Raw genomic sequence first — 23164 nt, forward strand, 5'->3', positions numbered from 1 at the left:
GCTAGAACTGGGGTTAGTGCGGGGGGCAGGTGGTCCCGCCTGCTCTAAACTTAGCCTGGAGGAGCCAGTCTGGGCTCTTGTCTTCCAGCTGTGTCATCAGAGAATATTTTTGGGATTGGCAGCTGCAGGCGCCTCTGCCACTCAGGCCCTAGCCTGGCGGGAGGTTGGGGACCTGGCGGCTGGAGGTGGTAGGGAGGAGGGGAAAGAGGCCCAGGCTGTGGGAGGGGGCTGGGAAGAGAGGCTTTCAGGAGCAGGAAGCCAGGCCGCGGGCAGAGGAGGCCGCGGGGCCCCTCGCTGTAAAGGCAAACAGGAAGGACTGCCCCCTGAGCTCTGGGCTCCGGGCCCAGGAATCGCCGCCGCCGCCGCAGAGCTGCCCCTCCGGGTCGACGGTAAGGAGGCGACCCGGGAGCGGGCAGCCAGAGGGAGAGCTCCCCGGATCCCCAGGCCGGGTCCCCAGACGCGCCCCGCCTCCCGGGCTCCAGGCCTCCGCGCGCCCGCCGCCCGCCCTTCCCCGGCGCAGCTGCGGGTCGTTTGCGGCCGCCGCGATGAAGGCGGGATCGGGCGATCAGGGGAGCCCCCCGTGCTTCCTGCGCTTCCCGCGGCCCGTGCGGGTGGTAAGTGGCGCGGAAGCTGAGCTCAAGTGCGTCGTCCTGGGGGAACCACCGCCCATTGTCGTGTGGGAGAAGGGCGGGCAGCAGCTGGCGGCCTCGGAGCGCCTCAGCTTCCCGGCCGACGGCGCCGAGCACTGCCTGCTGCTGAGCGTCGCGCTGCCCACCGACGCGGGGGTCTACGTGTGCCGCGCCCGCAACGCGGCGGGGGAGGCCTACGCTGCGGCCGCCGTCACCGTGCTGGAGCCGCCGGCCCCCGAGCCGGAGCCCCAGCCCGCCGAGCGCCCGCTGCCGCCGCCCGGGACTGGGGAGGGCGCCCCGGTGTTCCTCTCGGGGCCCCGGTCGCAGTGGGTGTTGCGGGGAGCGGAGGTGATGCTGACGTGCCAGGTGGGGGGCCTCCCCGTGCCCACGCTGTACTGGGAGAAGGATGGGATGGCGCTGGACGAAGTGTGGGACAGCAGCCACTTCGCGCTGGAGCCGGGCCGCGCCGAGGACGGCAGGGGCGCGAGCCTGGCTCTACGCATCCTGGCGGCGCGGCTGCCCGACTCTGGCGTCTACGTGTGCCACGCCCGCAATGCCCACGGCCACGCGCAGGCGGGCGCGCTGCTCCAGGTGCAGCAGCCTCCCGAGAGCCCGCCCCCGGACCCCGATGAGGCCCCCAAGCCTGTGGTGGAGCCGGTCAAGTGCGCGCCCAAGACCTTTTGGGTGAACGAGGGCAAGCACGCCAAGTTCCGCTGCTACGTGATGGGCAAGCCGGAGCCTGAGATCGAATGGCACTGGGAGGGCCGCCCTCTGCTCCCCGACCGCCGCCGTCTGATGTACCGCGACCGCGACGGCGGCTTCGTGCTTAAGGTGCTCTACTGCCAGGCCAAGGACCGCGGGCTCTACGTGTGCGCCGCGCGCAACTCGGCGGGCCAGACGCTCAGCGCTGTGCAGCTGCACGTCAAAGGTACGGCGGCACCTCCTCCCAAGCCCTCCTAACTCCAGCCCCCTTCGGTGCCCAGTGCTGCCCTAAAGACGTTTTGGGGAGGGGAAGCGGAGTACCAAAATCCCATTTCCTGCCTGCCTCCCGCCCCCAGGGATTCGGATTTAGTAAGTCTCCACGGTACCCAGGAGCTTCTTAGCAAACTCCCCAAGTGATTCTGAGGCTCATGGTGGAAACCTCCCTTTGATTAAAGGCTTTAAGAAGTGATTGATGGACAAACCGAGAAGAGCCTAGAACTCTTCTAGTCCAGTGGTTTTCAACCTTTGTTATTTTACTTCCCCTCCCCCAATAGAAATCCCATCTGTGCCCCCAATATATAAGAAAGAGAAAAGGATCATTTTATGGCAGTAAATTTCTAAGTCCAGATTTATAACGTGTACTTAGAAAGCCAATCAATGAGAACAAGGAGGCTGTTTTATTGAATATACACATTTTAAGTGAAGGCTGCGTTCATCACCTGGTCTGTGGGAAGGCCTGGCTGCAAGTAGTCACATTGAGAAACTCTTGATTCATAGTAAAGGTAAATTTGAGGGATAAAAACTGCTCTGTGAATTTTGACTATTCTTCCATTAGGCTGCTCTCCCCAGCTTTGCAAGAAGAAGGTGAAGGAGAAGAAATTTATATTTCAAAGTTGAGTCACCTCAACAATATCTAATAAATGCTCATAAACAGAAAACAGGGGAGAGCACCCCAAACTCATCCTGGAGGATAAAGCTCTCCATAATAGGAATTCATCACAACCTGCAGGATTATATCTTTCGTAGTTATTGCCCAACGTTTTCCCGCAGAGGAAAAAAAGTTGGCAGCTCTCCTGAGCCCTGCCTGGCAAGCATTCAAGCATGTGGCACCTGTGCCATGGTGGTGGCCTCATGGGTATGGTGACATGCATACACTGGCCAGGCAGGCTGAACTCTTAACTCCATCAAGAGGGGAAAAAAGCCCAGTGGCAAGGCAGACCTTCCCGGAGCTGCACAACAAACGCACTTCTCAGCAGCCCAGGTGAACCTACTGGTCGTTTCCAGCATCATGCTTTTTTTTTTTTTTTTTTTTTTTTTTTCAAAAAATAAATGCTTAAAGTACTTTAAAGAGAAAATGCAACTCAGAACCTTGCAGAATTTGTGCAGTGCCTCTGAGGGACCACAGGGAGCATTTTGAAAATCACTGATGTGGTCCAAGGCCTTTCTACCCCTTTCCCCATTTTACAGGTATGGAAACTGAGGCCCAAGATCACTAAAATGGCCTTGCTGGAGGTGATGTGGCTAGTGAGTGTCAGGGTCAGATGAGAATTTAGACCATCTGATGTTCCTTTCTGGTGGTTTTTGTTTTTCTATGATTCCACAATGTCTTCGTGCGCCAGGAGAAAAGCAAACGGCCTGAGCTAATGTGGGTGTAGGCAGTTGATGCTAGGAGGAGTCTTCCTAGTCTGGCCCTCTCCAGAGCCTTCTCTGGTCTCTCCCCTCTCCACAGAGCCCCGCCTCCGCTTCTCGAGGCCTCTGCAGGATGTGGAGGGCCGGGAACATGGGATTGCCGTGCTAGAGTGCAAAGTACCCAACTCCCGCATTCCCACTGCCTGGTTCCGTGAGGACCAACGGTTGCTGCCCTGCCGCAAGTACGAGCAGATCGAGGAGGGCACCGTCAGGCGCCTTATTATCCATAGGCTAAAGGCGGATGACGACGGCGTCTACCTGTGCGAAATGCGTGGCCGGGTGCGCACTGTGGCCAACGTAACAGTCAAAGGTCGGCGGGCCAGCGGGAGGAGGCCCAGGCTGAGGCAGGCACATGCCCTGACCCCAGGCTAATGGACTCCCGTCCACATCTCAGGGCCTATCCTGAAACGGCTGCCCCGGAAGCTGGACGTCCTGGAGGGCGAGAACGCGGTGCTATTGGTGGAGACACGAGAGGCTGGGGTGGAGGGGCGCTGGAGCCGCGACGGGGAGGATTTGCCAACCACCTGCCAGAGCAGCTCTGGCCACATGCATGCCCTGGTCCTTCCGGGGGTCACCCGAGAAGATGCTGGCGAGGTCACCTTTAGCCTGGGCAACTCCCGTACCACCACTCTTCTCAGAGTCAAATGTGAGGGCGTGAAAACCCTTAGGCAGACTCCTCAAGGGCTAGACAGGGTGGCCAGGGCGGTAGGGTGACCATATGCCAGAGTCAAGGTTGGCAAAATGGACTTAAGGTGGGAGGGCGGTAGGAGGCTGGAGCTGGGCTCGAATACAAACTCTGCCTTTGTCTCAGGCGTCAAGCACAATCCCCCGGGACCTCCAGTGTTGGCAGAGATGTTCAAGGGCCACAAGAACACGGTCCTGCTGACCTGGAAGCCTCCCGAGCCAGCTCCTGAGACCCCCTTCATCTACCGGCTGGAGCGGCAGGAGGTGGGCTCAGAAGACTGGATCCAGTGCTTTAGCATTGAGAAAGCCGGAGCCGTGGAGGTGCCGGGAGACTGTGTGCCCTCCGAGGGCGACTACCGCTTCCGCGTCTGCACGGTCAGCGAACACGGCCGCAGTCCCCACGTTGTGTTCCATGGGTCAGCTCACCTTGGTGAGTCCGTCCTGCCAGACCCGGCCTGTCAGTGTCTCTATCCCAAGTCGCACTCTCTCTTCCCTTCTGCAGCCCTTGGTCCCTGTCCCCTTAAATGCCTTCCACTGGCAAATCTCTGCCCACTGCCACCGCTGTGTTTCTGATGGCTGTACTCTGTCCCCATCTCAGTGCCCACAGCTCGCCTGGTAGCAGGTCTGGAGGATGTGCAAGTATATGATGGGGAAGATGCTATCTTCTCCCTCGACCTCTCCACCATCATCCAAGGTACCTGGTTCCTTAATGGGGAAGAGCTCAAGAGTACTGAGCCGGAGGGCCAGGTAGAGCCCGGGGCCCTGCGGTACCGTGTGGAGCACAAGGGCCTGCAGCACAGACTCATCCTGCAAGCCGTCAAGCACCAGGACAGCGGGGCCCTGGTCGGCTTCAGCTGCCCAGGAGTGCAGGACTCTGCCGCCCTCACCATCCAAGGTTGGTGCTAGTGGGACCAGGATGGGCAGATAGGGCCAAGACACGGGTCCTGTTGGCAAAATGAAGCAGATGCTGCTCCCATTTCTCACATCTGGGCCAGGAGAGTAAGGAACATCTGTGGCGGGCTCAGAGAGAGGATCCTGTCCAGAATGCTAATTTTCAATCCACATGCATCATACAGGTGACCTCTTGTTAATTCGTTAGCTTCATATCCAAATCCTCCATTGTGCTTTATGGTTTACAGAATTCTGTCACTTTTGTCATTTCAGAGACACAGACCCTGGCACCTTGGCCCCTAGCTTCCTGCCCTATCATATAATCATTAACACTGTCGTAGCTACTTTCTGTGTGCTAGCCACAGTCCTAACCACTTTACATATATTAATTAACACAATGCTCTCAATAGCCCTACAAGATAGGTTCTTTTGTCATCCCATTTTATGGATTGGGAAACTGAGGCCCAAAGAGGTTAAGTGGCTGGCTCAAAGAAAGCCACTGAGCTAATGAATGGTGGGACTAGAGTATGAACCCAGGCAGTCTGGCTCCAGAATCACACTCTGCCACCTGTGGAGACAGGGAAGGAGAAGGAATGAGGTTCCCTGAGGAGGACAGCCCTTAGTGAGGGTCATAAAGTTCAGGGAACATGCTGGCATTTGCCATCTCACCATTGCTGGAGATTGTAAGGCCAATCAAGGAATTCCTCGGCGCCTAAGCACAGGGCCTTCAAGCAATCAGTTGCCAGCATCCTGGGCAGAGGACAAAGTAAGAAGTAACCAGCAGCCAGAGCAGCATTTACAAAATGCAACCCAGGGTCACCAACATCAGAATCACCACCTGGAAGTCTGGGTTATAATGCAGATTCCCTGGCCCTCGTATGACTGGAGAGGAGGTGTCTAAGAATCTACCTTTTTAGCAGGCTCCCTAGGAATTCTTCTGCCCACTGAAACCACTGCTCCTAAGAGTTGATATGTAAGCCCAAACCTATTTTTTAAAATTCCAACAAATGTGTGGACAGCAGTTGTCTGGCTTGAGGTCTCCCCTCTCTACACTGAGCACGTGCACAGTTGGGGTCGGGGGGAAGGGTGTTTGTCTCAGGGAGTGCATGACGAGGACCTGTGTGTGACCGTGCTTCTCCACATGCAGAGAGCCCGGTGCACATCCTGAGCCCCCAGGACAAGGTGTCCTTGACCTTCACGACCTCAGAGCGGGTGGTGTTGACATGTGAGCTCTCCCGGGTGGACTTCCCGGCGAGCTGGTACAAGGATGGACAGAAGGTGGAGGAGAGCGAGTCACTGGTGGTGAAGACAGATGGGCGCAGACACCGCCTGATCCTGCCCGCTGCTGAAGTCCAGGACAGCGGCGAGTTTGAGTGCAGAACAGAAGGGGTCTCGGCCTTCTTCAGCGTCACTGTCCAAGGTCAGGAACCATTGCAGCCTGGGCTCCTCCAGCCGAGGCTGACTCTGGAGCCGTGCGAGCCCTGCCTTCTGGTCTGCCTGCTTGGGGGGGTCCCTGCCAGTGAGGTCCTGGTGGGCCAGGGGACGTGTTTTCAGATCACTGCACTTCCTTCTTAATCCTCCCATGCACCAGCACCCTCCAACACACTCGCCTGTTGCAAACCATCTTCCGGGGTAGAGTGAGGGGAACTAAATTCAACTAAGGCAAGGAGGGTGGGAGCTACCATTTATTGGACATCTACTAGTCAAGTGTTCTGCCACATACTTCAGGTATATACTTTCATTTAATCTTCACAACGACGTAGATGAAGGGAAATATATCTCCAGTTCACAGATGAAGAAACTGAGACTCAGAGAGGTTATGTGACTTGCACATTATCACCGAGCCAGCAAACACCCCAGCTGGGTTCACGCCCAGGCCTGTGCTTACCCACTGCCCCAGATGGCCAGAGTCAAAGGGAAGCGTTCAGTGCAGTGGTCCAGTGGTTCTCAGGAGCCAGGCCACGTTCTGGCTGCTTCAGAACCACCCTGGGAACTAGTTATACATGTGCCTGACCAGGCCCCCCGGACTACCAGAGTCAGAATCCACAGGACAGAGCTGAGTTTCCACTCGGGGAGTGCAGCTTGGGAACCCCTGATCCAGCTCATCTCACTTGAAGTGGAAGTCCTGTTCCAGCTCCATTGCCAGAAGGTCCTGTAGCGCCTGCCCGAAGGCACCCAGTGACAAGAAACTACCTATATGGAGCAGCTGTCCCACTGTGGCACCCCTTTCTGCCCCACCTACAACCAGTGCACCAGGGGCTTCTTGTAAAAGCAGCAAAGCTGGCCCTGATGTGGCCCGTGATAGCGACCTCCTCTCAGCCTAGACAAAGGCTCTCTGTGCCTGGCCCCCTCCATGTCCCCACCCCGTGACCTCTGATCCTCTGGGGACTCACTGGTGCCACGTGATCTCCTGTGACGCCTCAGCCACCACACTGGCAGTATCCCACGTCATTACCCCAGACGCCCCTGCACAGCATGGACTCATCCCTCCCAGTGTCCTCCAGAGACGAGACCGTGTCCCGGTCAAGCAGCCAGTGTGGACTCACGTCTCTTGTGTGGGGGTTCTCTGTGTGACCCTATCTCTGCTCCCCCCCAGACCCCCCAGTGCATATCCTGGACCCCCAGGAGCATGTGTTTGTGCACGCCATAACGTCCGAGTGCGTCATGCTGACCTGTGAGCTAGACCGAGAGGACGCCCCTGTCCACTGGTATAAGGATGGCCAGGAGGTGGAGGAGAGCGACTTCGTGCTGCTGGAGGACGAAGGACCCCATCACCGCCTGGTGCTGCCCGCCGCCCAGCCCCCCGATGGGGGCGAGTTTCAGTGTGTTGCAGGAGACGAGCGTGCCTACTTCACCGTCACCATCACAGGTGGGGGTCCAGGCAGGCGTATGGAACAGAAGGTGCTCCCTGCTCCTGCCTGGGCAGCTGTCACACTTTCACTCCTGCACCACTATTTCTAGACCCGGCCTCCGTCCCCCAGCTGGTAACATGCACTTCCCGCCCCCCCCCCAAGGTCTGCACCCTGAGTTTCAGTCACTATAGGAAATGCATTGTCACAAACATGCTGGTCGTAGCTATGAGTACAGAAGTCACAGGGAAGCCCTGCCTTTTTCATCCTCCTGAAGACCCCTGCCAAGGAGAACCTGAGGGAAGACAGTGCTGCTGGAGGGCGGGGTGTAGGATGGGCATCAGAGGGGTCAGAAGATCTGAGGCCTGCAGGAGACCCCAGCTCCCTCTGGGCTCCCAACCCTCCTCTCCCTGGTCCCATCCTTCATACTGTCACTGTCCCAACCTAGAGAATGTGGAATACTCTACAGCTGAGGCTGACAACGTGCCCCTGATGTGCTTTGGTGAGTGGTTTTGTCTCCAGCTGTGAGTGACTGAGTAGCTGTGAGACTATCCAAGGGAGGGCCCTCTTGTTCAATATGTGGCCTATTTTCCAGGAGTAGGGAACAGGTGTGGATCCTGCAGGGCAGCAGGGCCCATAGGCCCCAGCCCCTGACGTTCGGCCACGCTGTCCCTGCCCTCCAGACGTCTCCTCGTGGATTGTGTACCCCAGTGGCAAGGTGTACGTGGCCGCCGTGCGCCTGGAGCGCGTGGTGCTGACCTGCGAGCTGTGCCGGCCCTGGGCCGAGGTGCGCTGGACCAAGGATGGTGAAGAAGTGGTGGAGAGTCCGGCGCTGCTCCTGCAGAAGGAGGACACCATCCGCCGCCTGGTGCTGCCTGCAGTCCAGCTCGAGGACTCCGGCGAGTACTTGTGTGAAATCGATGGCGAGTCAGCCTCCTTCACCGTCACTGTCACAGGTGTGGGCCCACCCCAGCTGCCCAGGGTCCCCAAAGGACAGTGTTGAGCCCTTGGAACTGGCCACATAGCCCCTAGCTAGCACACTGAGGAGGTGGGGCTGTGGGTGCATGTACCAGGGCTCTGCCTGAAGAGCCCAGGGCCCCCTATTTGAGGGAGCAGGCTCCTTCCCGGTGCCCAAGGTCAAGAATAGTTATGCCCCACCGGCTGATTTACTGAGCACTTTCTTTGCGCCAGGCAGGGCCAGGTGCTACGGGTAACTGGTGCATAATGCAGATCTGGCCCCTGTGGTCAGCTGCCAGTCTAGCTGGGGCAGCAGCTATTAACCAGGGGTCGCAAATGGGCAGTCCCTAGGGCCCCATGCAGCCCACAGATTTGTTTTGTTTGGCCTGCAGAATCTTACCAAAGTCAGGAAAGTTCAAATAACAATCCGGAGTTATGCGTCCTCTTGAAAAAGCCGAAGACCCGGCGGCTCTGGTCCCGCTTCCCCTCATGGCGACGAACAGCTGGCACTGAGTAGCAGCTGCCCCTGTCACACACGGGGCCCACATTCCTGTCCCATCCTCCCCACCCTTCCTTTTTTACTTCTCCCCAGACCGCTTCAGCCACTGACCTTACTTACCTGGCCCCTGTGGGCATGAGTTTGCGACCCCTGTGTTAAATCAATAAACACGCAAATAAATGTACAGTGACACCTCGTGACAAGTGCTGTGAGGGACAAGGAGAGAGGGCTCAAGAAAGCAGAGCAGGAGAGTCAGGGAGGGCCTGGGAGACCGTTGCGTACTGCCTTGGGCTGGGCTCCGCCTGCTCAGCAGCTTGCTGACAGACGCCTGCTTCCCTCCAGGAGTTCACAGCCAGGCAGGAAAGCCAGACATGGCAGAGGGTCTTAGAGGGTGGGGTGTCAAGTGTCTTGATAGGATGCAGTGGAGCCTAAGGCTCGGGCGCTAACCTGGTCGGCAGGCAGGAAGTGCCTTCAAAACGGATGCTTGGAGCAGGGCTGAGTTAGCAAAGTGGGGGTTTGGGGTTTGGGCTGAAGTCGGGGTGGGGGCTGAGGCGGGGAGAATGGTCAAAGTGGGCAAAGCGCAGGACGTTATGGAAGTGATGGTCATTCAGTGCCGGAAGCTTTGGGGCTGCAGCCCACAGTGCCAATCCCAATGTGGAGGTGTGGGGGTGTGGAGGTGTTGGGGGTCGAAGGGCCTAGGCAACTCAGGGTGGCACAGAAGAACCCTGCTGGCTGCAATGGAACAAGCGTCCTGCTGCTGGCACAGTCATGTCGCACCTCCCCTGCCCTGCCCTAGGGAAAATGCCCTAGCCTAGGCTGAGCGGCTTAGGCTCACTCCCTATACCTCAAATAGTGAAGCCTGGCACACACAAGCCCACAAAGACAACAAGGCCTTTCTGCACATGCTCTGCCCTGCAGTGAGTCCCTTCAAGCTCTCCCACCCCAAGCCCTGGCCAGAAATAATGGCCACAGCCGGACACATGCCAGCCCACATTTGACCTCCCCACAAAACACCAGCATCTTCACAGGGAAGTTCACACGCCACTGCCTGCGCTGTAGACCAGGGGAAATCAAATCTGATGGTAGGCTGAGGTCCCAGGGCTGTGGGGGGGGGCCTGCCCCATCTCCACCTTGTCCACTTCCTACTGCCCCCATACCCTCCCTCGCCCCTCAGGCGGCTGCACTCTGCAATAGACCAGCTTGCTGGGCCCCAGAGAACCGGCCTGCATCCTCTAGATTCGCAGAGCAAGCCCGGGTAGGGAGGTGGATTGCAGAGGCAGAGCGTGTGCTGGTGGGCTTGGCTGCCCATGCTCGCGTCCCTGCAAAAAGCGAGTCCGGGAAGCTAGCAGTTCCCCAGCCCGGCCACAAGGGGGCCGAGTACTAAAGGAGCACTAAAGTGTCCTGGAGACAAGATTCTGAGAGATCCCCCAGGGTGTGTGACCAGGTCCGGGCTCAGTGCACCCTCACCTACAGTATTGACGTAGTTTTTGCTCTATGGAGGAGTAACCACTTTCGAGCAGTTGGAGATGTACCCCCAGAATCCGCGTTTAGTGTCCCTGGGGAACTCTCAGACAGGTGTTGGCAACTCTTACGCACAGATGCAACAGTCATTACTAAGCTCCCGCAAGCCTTGGCTTGGAATCCCGACCACTACTTGCAGAGTCTGAGCCTCCCTTTAATAGATGGTAGCTCTGCCTCCTGCCCTAGAGTAGGTGTAGCCAGCTATGACCTTACCGAACTTGCTTAATCACTCTGTGCCTCAGTTTCCTCATCTGGAAAACGGAGATAAAACACTACCTACATCCTAGGATCACTGTGAGGGTTAAATGTGTAAAGTGCTTAGGGCTGTTCCTGGAACCGTGGTTATAGACGTATTTGCTATTACAGATCCACTCTCGCTTACCCACAATTCTGAAATCCAAAAATCTCTGAAAATCAAAAGGCTTTTGGGAAGTGTGGCATTATTCAAAAATCTTTTTAGGACACCTTAAGCTATTTGTACTCTTTAATTATCCTGCTGAGAGTGAATACATCTCTGTGTTACACTGAAGACATGTTAATGTGATTGATGGGGGGAGTTGCCCCAGTGAGGGTGAAGGGGGGTGGGTATGTGACATGAAAAATGCTCCATTTCTGGAGTCTGAAGCATTCTGCATTCTGGCACACCTCTGGCCCCAGGGATTTCAGAGAACAGATTGTAGACCTATGATTCCTTGTTATTATCCTCATTACTCTTATTATTGCGGGTGACAGGGACTTCATGCTGCCAGATGGCTCCAGGGAGGCTGATGGTGAGTTTGTGACAGCACGTGATTGCCCCCACTCTGCAGAGCCCCCCGTGCGCATCATACACCCCCGGGATGAGGTGACCTTGATCGCCGTGAGCTTGGAATGTGTAGTGCTGACGTGCGAGCTGTCGAGGGAGGATGCCCCAGTTCGCTGGTACAAGGATGGGCTGGAGGTGGAGGAGAGCGAGGCGTTGGTGCTGCAGAGCGACGGGCGCCACCGCCGCTTGGTGCTGCCTGCGGCGCAGCCCGAGGACGGGGGCGAGTTCGTGTGCGACGCTGGGGATGACTCAGCCTTCTTCACTGTGACCGTCACAGGTGAGCAGTCGCCAGAGCACCCTGGAGAGTTAGAGAGGCAGGAAGTTGAGGGACAGAAACCCATACCTCCCAATTCCTGCATCTTAGGGGCCCCATTCTGCCCCACACAGCCTTCCCCTTCTCCAGCCTCCTCTCCTCCCCCAGCCTCCTTATTCTCAGCCATCAGAGAGCCCTGGCTGGCCCAAATCGGGTCAGGACAGTGACCAGGGGCCTAGTGGAGAGACTCCAGGAATTAGGAGTACTCATTATTCATTTATTCAATAAATACTCATTGAGCAACTACTAGGTGCTAAGCACTGTTCTAGATGCTGACAGGTACAGTAGTGAACCAATAAGAGAAAACCTCCTGTCTTCACAGAGCTTGCATTTGAATGAGTGGACAGATAACAAATAAGTAAAATAGATGTTTTTTCAGGTTGGTATAAGTATATCAAAGGCAAAGCAGGGAAAGGGGATAGGAAGTGGGGTGGGGTAGAAGGGGTGGGCCCTGGGGTCAGACACATCGGGGCTACCTTGTTCTGTCCATGTGTCCTTGGACAAGTCACTTCCCTCTAAAGAGGCCTCAGGTCCTCGTCTGTAAAGTGAAGCCAGCAGCAGTACCCCTCTAGGGAGTGTTAGGTGTAGAGAGAAAGGAGCTGCAGTGTGCTTCGCACAGTGCCTGGCACACAGTAAGTGCCTTTGGGTTGTAGCTGGTACCATTCCCAAGAGCTACGCTGCAAAGGGAGAAGGCTGAGAAGCTAGCAGGTGAGGCTGAGCCCACGTGCCCCTCTCTCTGTCCACCCACCAGCCCCACCAGAGAGGATTGTGCGTCCGGCAGCCCGCTCTCTGGACCTGCAGTTTGGGGTTCCAGGGCGTGTGGAGCTGCGCTGCGAGGTGGCCCCTGCTGGGTCCCAGGTGCGCTGGTACAAGGATGGGCTGGAGGTAGAAGCATCAGACACCCTGCTGCTAGGTGCTGAGGGGCCTGCTCGCACTCTGACCCTGCCCCATGCCCGGCCCGAGGATGCTGGGGAGTATGTGTGTGAGACCCATGATGAAGCTGTCACCTTCAACGTCAGCCTGGCTGGTGGGTGCTCTTGGCTGGCCCGGGTGGGGGAGGTGGGAGCAAGCCTGAGCTAATCCCCTTCTCTCTCTATCCAGAGCCCCCCATCCAGTTCCTTGCCCCAGAGGCAGCCCCTGGCCCACTCTGTGTGGCCCCCGGGGAGCCGGTGGTGCTCAGCTGTGAAGTGTCCCGGGCTAGTGCCCTTGTCTTCTGGAGCCACAACGGGAGACCAGTGCAGGAGGGTAAGGGCTTGGAGCTACGTGCCGAGGGCCCGCGCCGCACCCTCTGCGTCCAGGCTGCAGAGCCGGCCCACACAGGCCTGTACACCTGCCAGGCCGGGGTGGCCCCAGGAGCCCCCAGCCTCAGCTTCACTGTGCAAGTGGCTGGTGAGTACAGCCTGGGCAGGAAGCGTCAGACTTGCACCCCAAACCTGTGGGTTTCCCTGCTTCTCTAGCATGCCTTGTCCACTCCTTGTCCCACCTCCCTCAGTACCTTTCCCCATATTGCCTCCCACTGCCCTCTTTATAGCCCTTGAGCCACTTCCTCCCAGTGACCCCCAGCTCTGCCCCCACAGAGCCCCCCGTGCGGGTGGTGGCCCCCGAGGCGGCCCAGACGAGGGTCCGCAGCACCCCAGGCGGGGACCTAGAGCTGGTGGTGCACCTCTCCGGGCCGGGGGGCACTGTGCGCTGGTACAAGGACGGGGAGCGACTGGCGAGCCAGGGGCGGGTACAGCTGGAGCAGGCCGGGGCAAGGCAGGTGCTGCGGGTGCGGGGGGCACGGAGCAGGGACGCTGGGGAGTACCTGTGCGACGCACCCCAGGACAGCCGCATCTTCCTCGTCAGCGTGGAAGGTAACAGTGCACCCCTCACACGCTTTGGACCCTGGCCCCCCAAGGTCCACACCCCCGCACCATTTTCAGATCCCCTTATCCCCCACCCCACCTCTCTGCCTCTGGCTCCAATTCATGCATAACTGTTCCTTGGATGGGGACTCAGGGTTCCCTTGTCCAGAAACCCTCAAATAGGAAGAGGCAGAGCCCAATGGTTAAAAGCAGGGGTTCTGGAGTGACCCACCCAGGTTCCAATCTAGATTCTGCTTTGCAGTAGTTGTATGACACTGGCAGGTTGCTTAAGCTCTCTGAGCCCCAGCGCTAAAGTGTGGGGATAGTACTTGCCTTATAGGGCTATTGTGACAGTTAAATGAGATAAATAGGTCCATGGTAAATAATGTATTATTATTAGGGAGTCAGAGAAGTGGGGTGCCAGGCCAAGATTGAGAGGAGTTGGCATCTAGCCCTTTGGGACACTCCCATGGCTGACACACAGTGGGCCTCAGGAAAGGTCTGTTAATTAACTGGGGATGAGGGCCTGTGACCTCCAGAGGGGATAAAAAGGAGGGAGGGGGAAGCCCCAGCCCCCTCACTGCCTGACCACCTCCCACCAGAACCACCGCAGGTGAAACTGATCTCGGAGCTGACACCACTCACCGTCCATGAGGGTGATGATGCCACATTCCGGTGTGAAGTCTCCCCTCCAGATGCCGATGTCACCTGGCTGCACAATGGGGCCGTTGTCACTCCAGGGCCCCACCTAGAGATAGCCCAGAATGGGTCAAGCCACACACTGACTGTGCGAGGGTGCCAGCTCGAAGACGCAGGAACCATGGCTGCCCAAGCAGGGGGCACAGCCACAAGTGCCCGGCTCCACGTTCGAGGTTTGGTCCTGATGGGGATGAAATTGTCTTGTTTCCTGTATCTATTCTCCCAGCCCCAGCCCGAGCAGCCTTGACCTTGTGCCCAGGGACAGACCTGGGAGATGGAGCAGGGGGTCAGCCTCCAAGCCCCACCAGGCTCCATGGCGTCCATCCCCCTTCCTCCTCAGAAACAGAGTTGCTGTTCCTCCGGAGGCTGCAGGATGTGCGGGTGGAAGAAGGCCAGGATGTGTGCCTTGAAGTGGAGACAGGTCGAGTGGGTGCAGCAGGGGCCGTGCGCTGGGTGCGAGGTGGGGAGCCCCTCCCCCATGACCCTCGCCTGTCCGTGGCCCAGGATGGCCACGTCTACCGCCTCTTCATCCATGGTGTCGTACTGGCTGACCAGGGCACCTACGGCTGTGAGAGCCACCACGATCGAACCCTGGCCAGGCTCTGCGTAAGGCGTGAGTGCCCTGTCCTCTCCGAACACCTCACCCACCCCATGGCACAGCCTTTGCTGACTGGCCCAGGGCCCCTCAGACCCCCACCAAAGTGCCCCTTGCCGCTGAGGCAAGTCAGCCCTGGCTGACCTCCAGGAGTGTGACCTGAAGCAACCTGCCCAAAGCAAAACTTTGCTTTTTCTAAAGTTGTCTATTTACCTAAGAAGTCCATGTGGATTTTGCATTCCATTTCATATGTCCAAGTTGGCTTTGCTATAAACATAAATATACTCCAGAAAGACGTGCAGTGTTTATCCTTTAGTCACATGCTCCAGGTTACGTTGGCCCATTTCAGAAGCAGGGATGGCTGGCAAATAGCACTCCCCACGCCCCAAGCTGGAGCCCTCTATTAACTGTGTGACTTCATGCAAATTACTTAACAAATCTGAGCCAAGTCTTCTTAAAAATGGGGCTGATCCCTACTTCAAAGGTCTTTGGAAACATTAACTGAGATAACACAAAAAATGGCCATGCAGAGCTTGGTAAATGGTTCTTATTGATGATACATATTCTCTTCTAATTTATTTCATTCATTTAATCACAATAAACCCATGTCTCAATGCTATTCACCTTGTACAACTGGGGAAACTACGGCCCAGAGAGGTCAAGCAGTTTGCAAAAGGTCACACAGAAGCCAAACTATATGTAGGAGCTATGGTTCAATCCTGGTGTGTCTGACTTCAAATCTTGTGCTCCTTCCAGTGTCACAGCACCCCTCACCGAGACTCCTCAACCCTCTAACCACACCTTACCTCTTTTTGTGTCCCCTCTCCTAACTCCAGTAAGCTCCTCTCTCCCCCTAAATCTGGTGGGCTGTGCTCCCTTCTCCCTGCACCGTGGTTCTCAGCTTCATTTGATAGGCCCTTACTCGGTTGTGTTAGGGGTGGTGCATGTAGGGCCAGGGGGTGTGTGAGCCCCCTGAAATCCATGCCCAGAGCTGGAATCCTCATCCTCCCTCTCTCCCCATCTCCCCCCACCAGCAAGGCAACTAAGGGTGCTGCGGTCTCTGGAAGATGTGACCATCGTTGAGGGGGGCAGCGCCACCTTCCAGCTGGAGCTGTCCCAGGAGGGTGTGACTGGGGAATGGGCCCGGGGTGGAGTCCGGCTGCATCCAGGGCCTCAGTGCCACATTCACGCAGAGGGCCACACTCACCACCTGGTACTCAGTGGCTTGGGGCTGGCTGACTCGGGCTGCATCTCCTTCACTGCGGACTCCCTGCGCTGTGCAGCTAGACTCACCGTGAGAGGTGCGGCCTCCAGGACTGCCGCCTGCCTGCTAACTGCCCTGGGTGTGACTCCACTGATCCTACTCCCTGTGTGGCCCCCACTGACCATGCCTGTTCCAGTGTGCCCCTCACTGACCTCTCTGCCAGAGTGATTCCTCTGCCCCTTTGGCCTCGTGTGGTGGCAGTGACTGCCCTGACTGAGGGGGGCTCCTCTGACCAGTATGATCCAACATGGCTCCACTGACCCCGCAGTCCCTGTGACCCACTGACTGTGCCACTGTGAACATGCCTGTGCCAGTGTGGTCCCTATTGCCTGCCTGCCTGACCACGGCTCCACTGACCATGCTGCCTGCTGTGACCACCTCTGCCTGCCTGAGTGTGCCCTTCTGACCACTCAAGTCCCAGTGATCCACTGTGCCTAAGGTGACCACCAGCAACTCCGCTTCGGTGTCCCTCATTTTTGCTTCTAGCCCAGTGTATTCCCCACTGACCACACCTTAGGGTCCCTGTCTCCCATTGCTCCTCTGAACCCATTGCATCGCTCACTGTCCATTGTCTCCTGTTCATTCCTGCCAAGTGTGGCCCCCACTGACCATGCCTCTCTATGGGTGACTCCACTGGCATCTCTACTCCAGTCCCCCCATGCCCCTCTAGCACCAGCATGTCCCCCACTGACCACCTTAAAGTGTGACCGCCAGCTGGCCACGCCTGCCCCTTGACCCCTATAATGACTGTGTCCTGCACTGACCAGCATTCCCGATAGACCACTTGTCCCCACACATCCCCCACTCACTACTGGCCTCCACTCATCATCTGTCTAAATGTGTCCACCACTGACCCCTGTGCCCACGTGTGTCCTTCCTGGCCCTGCGAGCTGGGTCTCCATCCTGCCCTTACCCCTGCTCCCTGTGTACTATCCTCGTTTTCCCACTCCCAGAGGCCCCAGTGACCATCGTGCGGGGGCCACAAGACCTAGAGGTGACCGAGGACGACACAGCTACGTTCGAGTGCGAGCTTTCCCAAGCCTTGGCTGATGTCACCTGGGAGAAGGTCAGAGCCCAGCCCCAGCCCAGCCCACCTTGGCATCAAAACAACAATAATAATGCCCCAAACAAACAACTAATACTCATTGAGCAGATGTGCCTGGCACTGTGCTCAGATGTACTTTACATTTAATCCTTTAATGTTTACAACAACCCTTTGAGGTAGGTCTTGTTATCGCCATGTTATCTATAAGGAGACTGAGGCTGGGTGGGGTGAAGTATTGCCCAGGGGCAGACAAAAGGGGTAGAACCCAAATTTAAATCTAAGTTTGCCTAATTCCAGAATCCACGCTCATGGCCGATGTGATGGGTACATGACTCTGGGATTCCCGCCCTCGTGGCGCCCCTTTTCAGCCCTAATGTCCCCAAAGGGTGACATCTTCCCAGTGAGGCTCCCGGCACAGCCCGCAGGCGCAGAACGGCCCGACCCCAGTGGGGAGGACACAGACAAGCATAAAAGCACCTCAAAACCGCTTGGCACCAACGGAGGGCGCCGCTGCCTCCCAGGGGCCGCGGCCGCCGGTGCCCAGCCAAATTCACCCCGACCTTCTGCCACTCCCGCCCCTAGGACGGGCGCCCGCTCACCCCCAGCCCTCGGCTCAGGCTCCAAGCCCTCGGCACGCGGCGCCTTCTCCAGCTGCGGCGCTGCCGCCCCTCGGACGCCGGGACCTACAGCTGCGCGGTGGGGACGGCTCGCGCCGGGCCCGTCCGCTTGACGGTGCACGGTGGGTACGAGGCCCTGTCGGGGCCGGGTACTGATGTGGGCTCCGGGGTTGCAGACCCGCCTTCTCCCCCGACTGACTCTGGTGCTTCTTGGGAGAGGGGCGTGGCGTGGGCAGGGTCGGGTGCCTCCGTCCCGCCCCGCCTCACTCCCCGACTCCGCCCCAGAGCGCGTCGTGTCGATGCTCTCCGAGCTCCAGTCTGTGCGCGCCCGCGAGGGCGACGGCGCCACGTTCGAGTGCACCGTATCCGAGGTCGAGACTACCGGGAGCTGGAAGCTCGGAGGCCGCCCACTGAGACCCGGAGGCCGCGTCCGCATCCGACAGGAAGGTGGGGCAGACGGTCTACCCACTCAAGCCCCTTGCTGCCCCGCCCCCGGCTCACACAGACCCCGCCCACTAGGATAAGCCCCGCCTCCAGCTTGAATGGGCCCCGCCCCACGGCCCAAAGAGTGGTCTCCCTGTTTTGCCGTGGCCCCCGGCTCTGAGGTCTCAGTCCTGGCTGGCTCCTCTTACCCATCGGCATGTTAGTTCTGCCCACCCCAGTGCACATGGGGACGTACTCCGGCCCTACGAACCCTCCCCAGAGACGGCTCCGGCCTTGCTAGCGCGCCCCTCACCCTCAGGGAAGAAACACATTCTGGTGCTGAGCGAGCTGCGCACGGAGGACGCCGGTGAGGTCCGCTTCCAGGCGGGACCAGCCCAGTCCGTGGCTCAGCTAGAGGTGGAGGGTAAGCGGCTGTTTGGCGGCGGCCAGGAGTGGGCATCACCTTCCCTGGGACTGGCAGGCTGGCAGCTGGTCCAAGGAACGCTGCCTCCCCCACCTCCCTTCCTGGGGCAGGTCGCAGGGGGCAGTGCGTTTCCTGAGGAGGAAATGGGGACAAGGAGACTTTGAGTTGGGGGTACAGAGGAACAGGCCGGTGGCATAGAGATATGAGACCAGGAGTGGAGGCCTCAGGGGGAGGGAAGATGCGTTGCTCCTCTGTGTTCCTATTAACTTAAGCCCTCGTCCTCCACCCCCAGCACTGCCTCTCCAGATGTGCCGCCGCCCTCCTCGCGAGAAGACGGTTCTGGTCGGCCGCCGTGCAGTGCTGGAGGTGACTGTGTCCCGATCCGGAGGCCAAGTGTGCTGGTTGCGGGAGGGTGTCGAGCTGTGCCCGGGAGACAAGTACGAGATGCGCAGCCATGGCCCCACCCACAGCTTGGTCATCCATGACGTGCAGCCTGAGGACCAGGGCACCTATTGCTGCCAGGCCGGAGAGGACAGCGCCCACACGCGGCTGCTGGTAGAGGGTGAGTGAAACTGGACTGGGCAGAGGTCAGAGGGTCAGGCGGTCTGGCCAGGCAGGAGTCGCCTAGGTGCTGGTGGGTTGAGACACACCTACTGAAGGTTTTCCAGGACTGGGGATGGCGAGTTGGTTCTGGGATGGGTTGAAGGTAGGGAGTGGGGAGGCGGGAGATTTCACCCAGGCTGAGGAAAGGAGGGAGCTGCATTCTCAGCAGGAACCACTTGGTTCAGGGCAGCTGTTCCCACCTTTCTACACCCCTTCCTGTCCCAGCTTCTCCTCACTCCCTCCTGCCTCTGCACCATGTTTGTCTCTCCTGAACATCCCATTTGTATCCGAGTTCCTCCTTCCCAACTACTGGCTCCTGGTCTATGGCCCCCACCTATCCCTCCTGCTTTCTGCCCAGCTGGCTTCTGCCCGTCTCAGTGAGTTCAGTATTAGCCTGGGCAGACTGCTCCTGAGCTAGTCCCATTTCTTTCCTTTTCCGCATAGGAGATACCCCACCCTCCACCCAAATTCCTGCATTCCCTTCAAATGTCTTGCCCAACCCCTAACCGACCCCTACTTTCCAGCCCCCACAGATAGCCCTGACAGAGGCCCAGAAAGGGTGGGGCAGAGGGTGAGGGTCTTGCTCTTCCTCTGTGGACGCCCAGGGTCTGCCAGGGGAGGAAGGTGGTCTCCCCAGCCCCACGTGGAGTCATTCCTCTGCAGGTAGCTAGGAGGACGGAACCAAGCCAGGCGGGTGCCCTCGGACAGCTTGGAAGGCGCATGCCCTTACCCCGGGCAGGGGTGGGTGGTAGGGGAACAGAGGTGTTGGGAGACAATAAAAGTGGTGCAGCCCCTTTCCCTGACTCTCTGTGTGAATATAGGAGGGCAGATCTTGCCTGGAGCCCCTGTGTAGTGAGTGACTCAGGGACCAAGAGCTACAGCACTTCTAACTTGGCCCATGGAAGTGCCATCCACTGAAGACCACCACTCCTGGCAGAAGCCACACAGTTTGGCACATTTATAAAAGATGTAAAACAGGATGGGGTAGGGGGGAGACAGAAGCATGAGGTGTCCAGGGTGGCATGACAGACACCATACATGCACCGTGCATTTAAGCCCCTTCCCCTCAGCTCCCCTCCCCAATCCAGCCCAGAATAGCACCCCCATTCCTATCTCCTGCTATTGCCCTCAGGCTGGTGGCTTTGTAGAGGACGGGGGACCAGGATGAGGGGTGCTGCAGTTTGCCCCATGGATCAGGACAAGCAGCCTTAGATGAGTCTGGTTGAGAGGCAGAGCGATGAGGGAAGAAGGCAGACCTCCTCCCCTTAGACATGCAGGAGAGTGGCCCATGGGACCCCAGCAGTGGGGAGGAGGTGGGGCCAACCTTGCAGAAGCCCTACTGATCAGAAATCTAAGGCAAGGGTCCCAGTGTCCTCTCCACGCCCACCTCTCCACGCACACACACACACACACACACACACACACACAGGTGACACACTCATAACCCTGAGCACACCCCAATGGGGCTCACACCCCACATCCCTTAGGAGCCCCTTGGGAGCTTGGGAGGGAGCTTTCCCTCAGGCCAGGCCTAGCCTGATACAGGTCCTCCCTTCTAGCAGCCAGGCCAGTCTTCTCCAGGCGGAGAGAGGAACAACCATAGGCCATGGGGCCCGGCAGTCTGGGTGGTGGCCCAGCAGGCCTCCCCAAGCTGACAGAGCTGGTGACCACAGAGTCCTGGTGAACAGGAGTAGCTTAGCTATACTGCTATACTCGCACAGGAGGCCCTGAGCAGGCTGCCAGTGGTCCCCGGGACCCATATTCGTAGTCCGTGTCTGTGGGCGAGGCCATGAAGGAGCTCAGTGAGCTCCCTGTCTGCCGATCCCGGAAGCTCTGGATATAGCTCTGTGGGAGAGTAAACACAGGTGTGAGTACAGCCACAGACCCCTGCCCTGAGAGCCACCTCAAGCAGACATCCTCTCCCTGTACCCTCACAAACCTGAGATTCACCCCAGACTTCCGTAGGCCCAGGACCTCACCACACCCATAGTCCTCAGCCTGAGGCTCTGCCTCATACCATCCCTCATTAAAATTCACGCTCAGACACCTTTCCTCCATCCCAGAGCTGGCCCCTCAGGCTGCCGGTGCAGGGGTTACAAAGGGTGGACAAACGATAGTGACCAGCTCTCTGGGGAAGGCCCAGTCCTGCTTGGACAGAGTTTACAACACTCTTTTCTCCCCATTCGGACTGGAGGAGCTCAGGGTGCTCACCGGGGAGAGGACGTCTCCATTGAAGCGTTTGATGGGCACTGGCCTGCGCCGATAAGCAGGGTCAGGGAGCCCAGGTCTTGGAGGAGCCCGGGGACCTCTAGCGGGAGTCCGAAGGGGCCTCTTCTTGCGCCGCTTCTCCTTGTGCTCTTCCTGCTGCCGAATCCGCATCAGCTGCACACGTCGTCGCTGCCGGCTGATGACCACTGCGAAGGGATGGGCAGAGAAGGGTCTCACAGGCCCACGTGCCTCCTCTCCACCTTTCCTACCTGGGGGCTCCAGGTTTCCAGATTCCCCTTTCCTTTTCTGGTCTTCCACCTTCCAGATGGGACTTCCATTGTTCTTGACCTCCAAAGGTCTTTATGGAAGATTCCTAGACTTCTAGGTACCCCCTCCCCAGCCATTATCCCCCTCCCAAGCCCTAGGTGACTTGCCAGGACCAGCCATCATCATCTTTCTACTGGACAATCGCAGCTGCCTCCTCACTGGTTCCCCTTCTACGCTTGCCTTCCCTGGTGTTTTCTACACTCAGTATCCAGAATGAGTATCCCAAATACTAAATTAGGTCATGTCCTCCCTGCTTTAAGTCTCCAAAGTATCTCACTGCCCTCCTAATAAATTCCAGAGTCCCCCAGAGAGCCCACACAAGCAGCGTCCCTCAGTCACCACACTCCAGCCCCGCTTCCTCAACAAGCCAAGCCCATTCCTTCGTGGGCACTGCCCTTGCTAGTCCCTCTTCTCTAGTTCTTTGCACGGCTGGCCCCTTATGTCTCAGGACTCTACTTAAATTTCACCTCTTCCGAGTGGTCTTCCTTGAGCACCCTGTCCATAATGACCTCTGTAGATCACTCTTTCGTGTGACCCGACACATCTCTTTCATATCACTCCACACAACTGGAGTTATCTTGTTTGTTTGCACATCTATTATCTGCCTCCCCCACCCAAAAGTAACCCCATAGGGATAGGGAGGGACCTTTTCTGTTTTGTCTCTGCTGTATCCCCAGTATCCGGAATGGGCTCAGCGTGGAGCCCACTGCCCCATACACTGCTGTGGAAGGAATGGTGCCACTGAGACCCCATCTTCCCAAACGCTGAGCGAATAACTTCTCTAAGCCTGTTGAGGTCTTACACTGTGGGTGTGTACAGCTTCTTCCCCCACTCTGCAATTGCTCAGCCCCGCCCCCACCGCTTGTCTCATGCCCACCCTGGCCCATGCCCTCTCACCTTCCGTGTGGGAGTCCCCCTCAGCCGTCACCCGCCACTGCACCAGAACGCCCATCAGGCTGAGCAGGGGCCAAAGTGCCAGCAGGGCCCAGCTCCGCCAGCAGAGTGGGGGTACAGGGGCAGCTCGCAGCCGCTCCACAGCATAGCGCCCCAGCAGCAGGAGCTCAGCAAAATAGTCAGCGGCAGTGGCGATGAGCGCAGCCCCGGTCACTGCGGTGGCCAGGGTGGTGAGCGGGCGGGGCCAGCGCAGCGTGAGGAGGGCGCAGAGCAGGCCGCCCCCCAGTAGCAGCCCCAGTGGGCCCCACACGGAGCCCGGCTGGTAGTAGGGCGCGGAGCCCAGAAGGGCAGCAGCGGCGAGCAGCAGACCGAGCAGCAGCCCCACCAGGAAGAGGCCCACACTGCGCACCAGCATGGCCACCAGCCCGCACAGCAGCCCGATGCCCAGCGCGATGCCGGCACTCGCCCCGGCGCTCAGCTGCGTCTCCAGCACCCGCTCTCGGTAGCACAGCAGGAAGATGACCACCGAGCCAAACAGCAACCCAGTGAGGAAGAGCACTGCCTTGAAGCAGCGGTAACCTGGAGGGGAACAGGGGCTAGTGAGGGGCCAACGTGAGGTCACTGGACTGGAGGCAAGAGGTCAGAGGGGTCAGGGACATGGAATCACAGGGGAACCAGAGGC

General features: G+C 58.3%; 2 protein-coding genes across 12 annotated transcripts in view; one reads left to right on the forward strand and one right to left on the reverse strand.

Moving 5' to 3' along the window:
• Window positions 1-23164, forward strand: part of OBSL1 (obscurin like cytoskeletal adaptor 1) — a 26771-nt gene continuing 3607 nt past the window's right edge. The window contains exons 1-21 of one of the 9 annotated variants that reach the window (XM_033112115.1): window positions 10-1557; window positions 3061-3330; window positions 3415-3666; window positions 3832-4134; window positions 4303-4599; window positions 5743-6015; window positions 7192-7464; window positions 8128-8400; window positions 11231-11503; window positions 12291-12566; window positions 12641-12928; window positions 13117-13392; window positions 13986-14255; window positions 14423-14695; window positions 15712-15978; window positions 16895-17007; window positions 17569-17725; window positions 17889-18050; window positions 18346-18450; window positions 18743-19012; window positions 19721-19988. In XM_033112115.1, coding sequence (XP_032968006.1) covers window positions 546-1557; window positions 3061-3330; window positions 3415-3666; window positions 3832-4134; window positions 4303-4599; window positions 5743-6015; window positions 7192-7464; window positions 8128-8400; window positions 11231-11503; window positions 12291-12566; window positions 12641-12928; window positions 13117-13392; window positions 13986-14255; window positions 14423-14695; window positions 15712-15978; window positions 16895-17007; window positions 17569-17725; window positions 17889-18050; window positions 18346-18450; window positions 18743-19012; window positions 19721-19971 — 5934 coding nt within the window. In that variant the 5' untranslated portion in view covers window positions 10-545 and the 3' untranslated portion in view covers window positions 19972-19988. Of the gene's footprint in view, window positions 1558-3060; window positions 3331-3414; window positions 3667-3831; window positions 4135-4302; window positions 4600-5742; window positions 6016-7191; window positions 7465-8127; window positions 8401-8793; window positions 9091-11230; window positions 11504-12290; window positions 12567-12640; window positions 12929-13116; window positions 13393-13985; window positions 14256-14422; window positions 14696-15711; window positions 15979-16894; window positions 17008-17568; window positions 17726-17888; window positions 18051-18345; window positions 18451-18742; window positions 19021-19716; window positions 19989-23164 lie in introns of those variants that run through there. The other 8 variants (XM_033112117.1, XM_033112119.1, XM_033112120.1 and 5 more) reach the window with 8 other exon arrangements.
• The window catches only part of TMEM198 (transmembrane protein 198), a 6861-nt gene continuing 3678 nt past the window's right edge, over window positions 19982-23164 (reverse strand). For 2 of the 3 annotated variants that reach the window (XM_033112135.1, XM_033112133.1), the window contains 3 exons: window positions 22486-23061; window positions 21265-21467; window positions 19982-20898 (listed from right to left, as the gene is read on the reverse strand). In XM_033112135.1, the coding sequence (XP_032968026.1) occupies window positions 20761-20898; window positions 21265-21467; window positions 22486-23061 (917 nt within the window). In that variant the 3' untranslated portion in view covers window positions 19982-20760. The remainder of the gene's footprint in view (window positions 20899-21264; window positions 21468-22485; window positions 23062-23164) is intronic. The other variant, XM_033112134.1, reaches the window with a different exon arrangement.

Source organism: Rhinolophus ferrumequinum, chromosome 8, assembly GCF_004115265.2.
Source record: "Rhinolophus ferrumequinum isolate MPI-CBG mRhiFer1 chromosome 8, mRhiFer1_v1.p, whole genome shotgun sequence".
NCBI classification, from domain to species: domain Eukaryota; kingdom Metazoa; phylum Chordata; class Mammalia; order Chiroptera; family Rhinolophidae; genus Rhinolophus; species Rhinolophus ferrumequinum.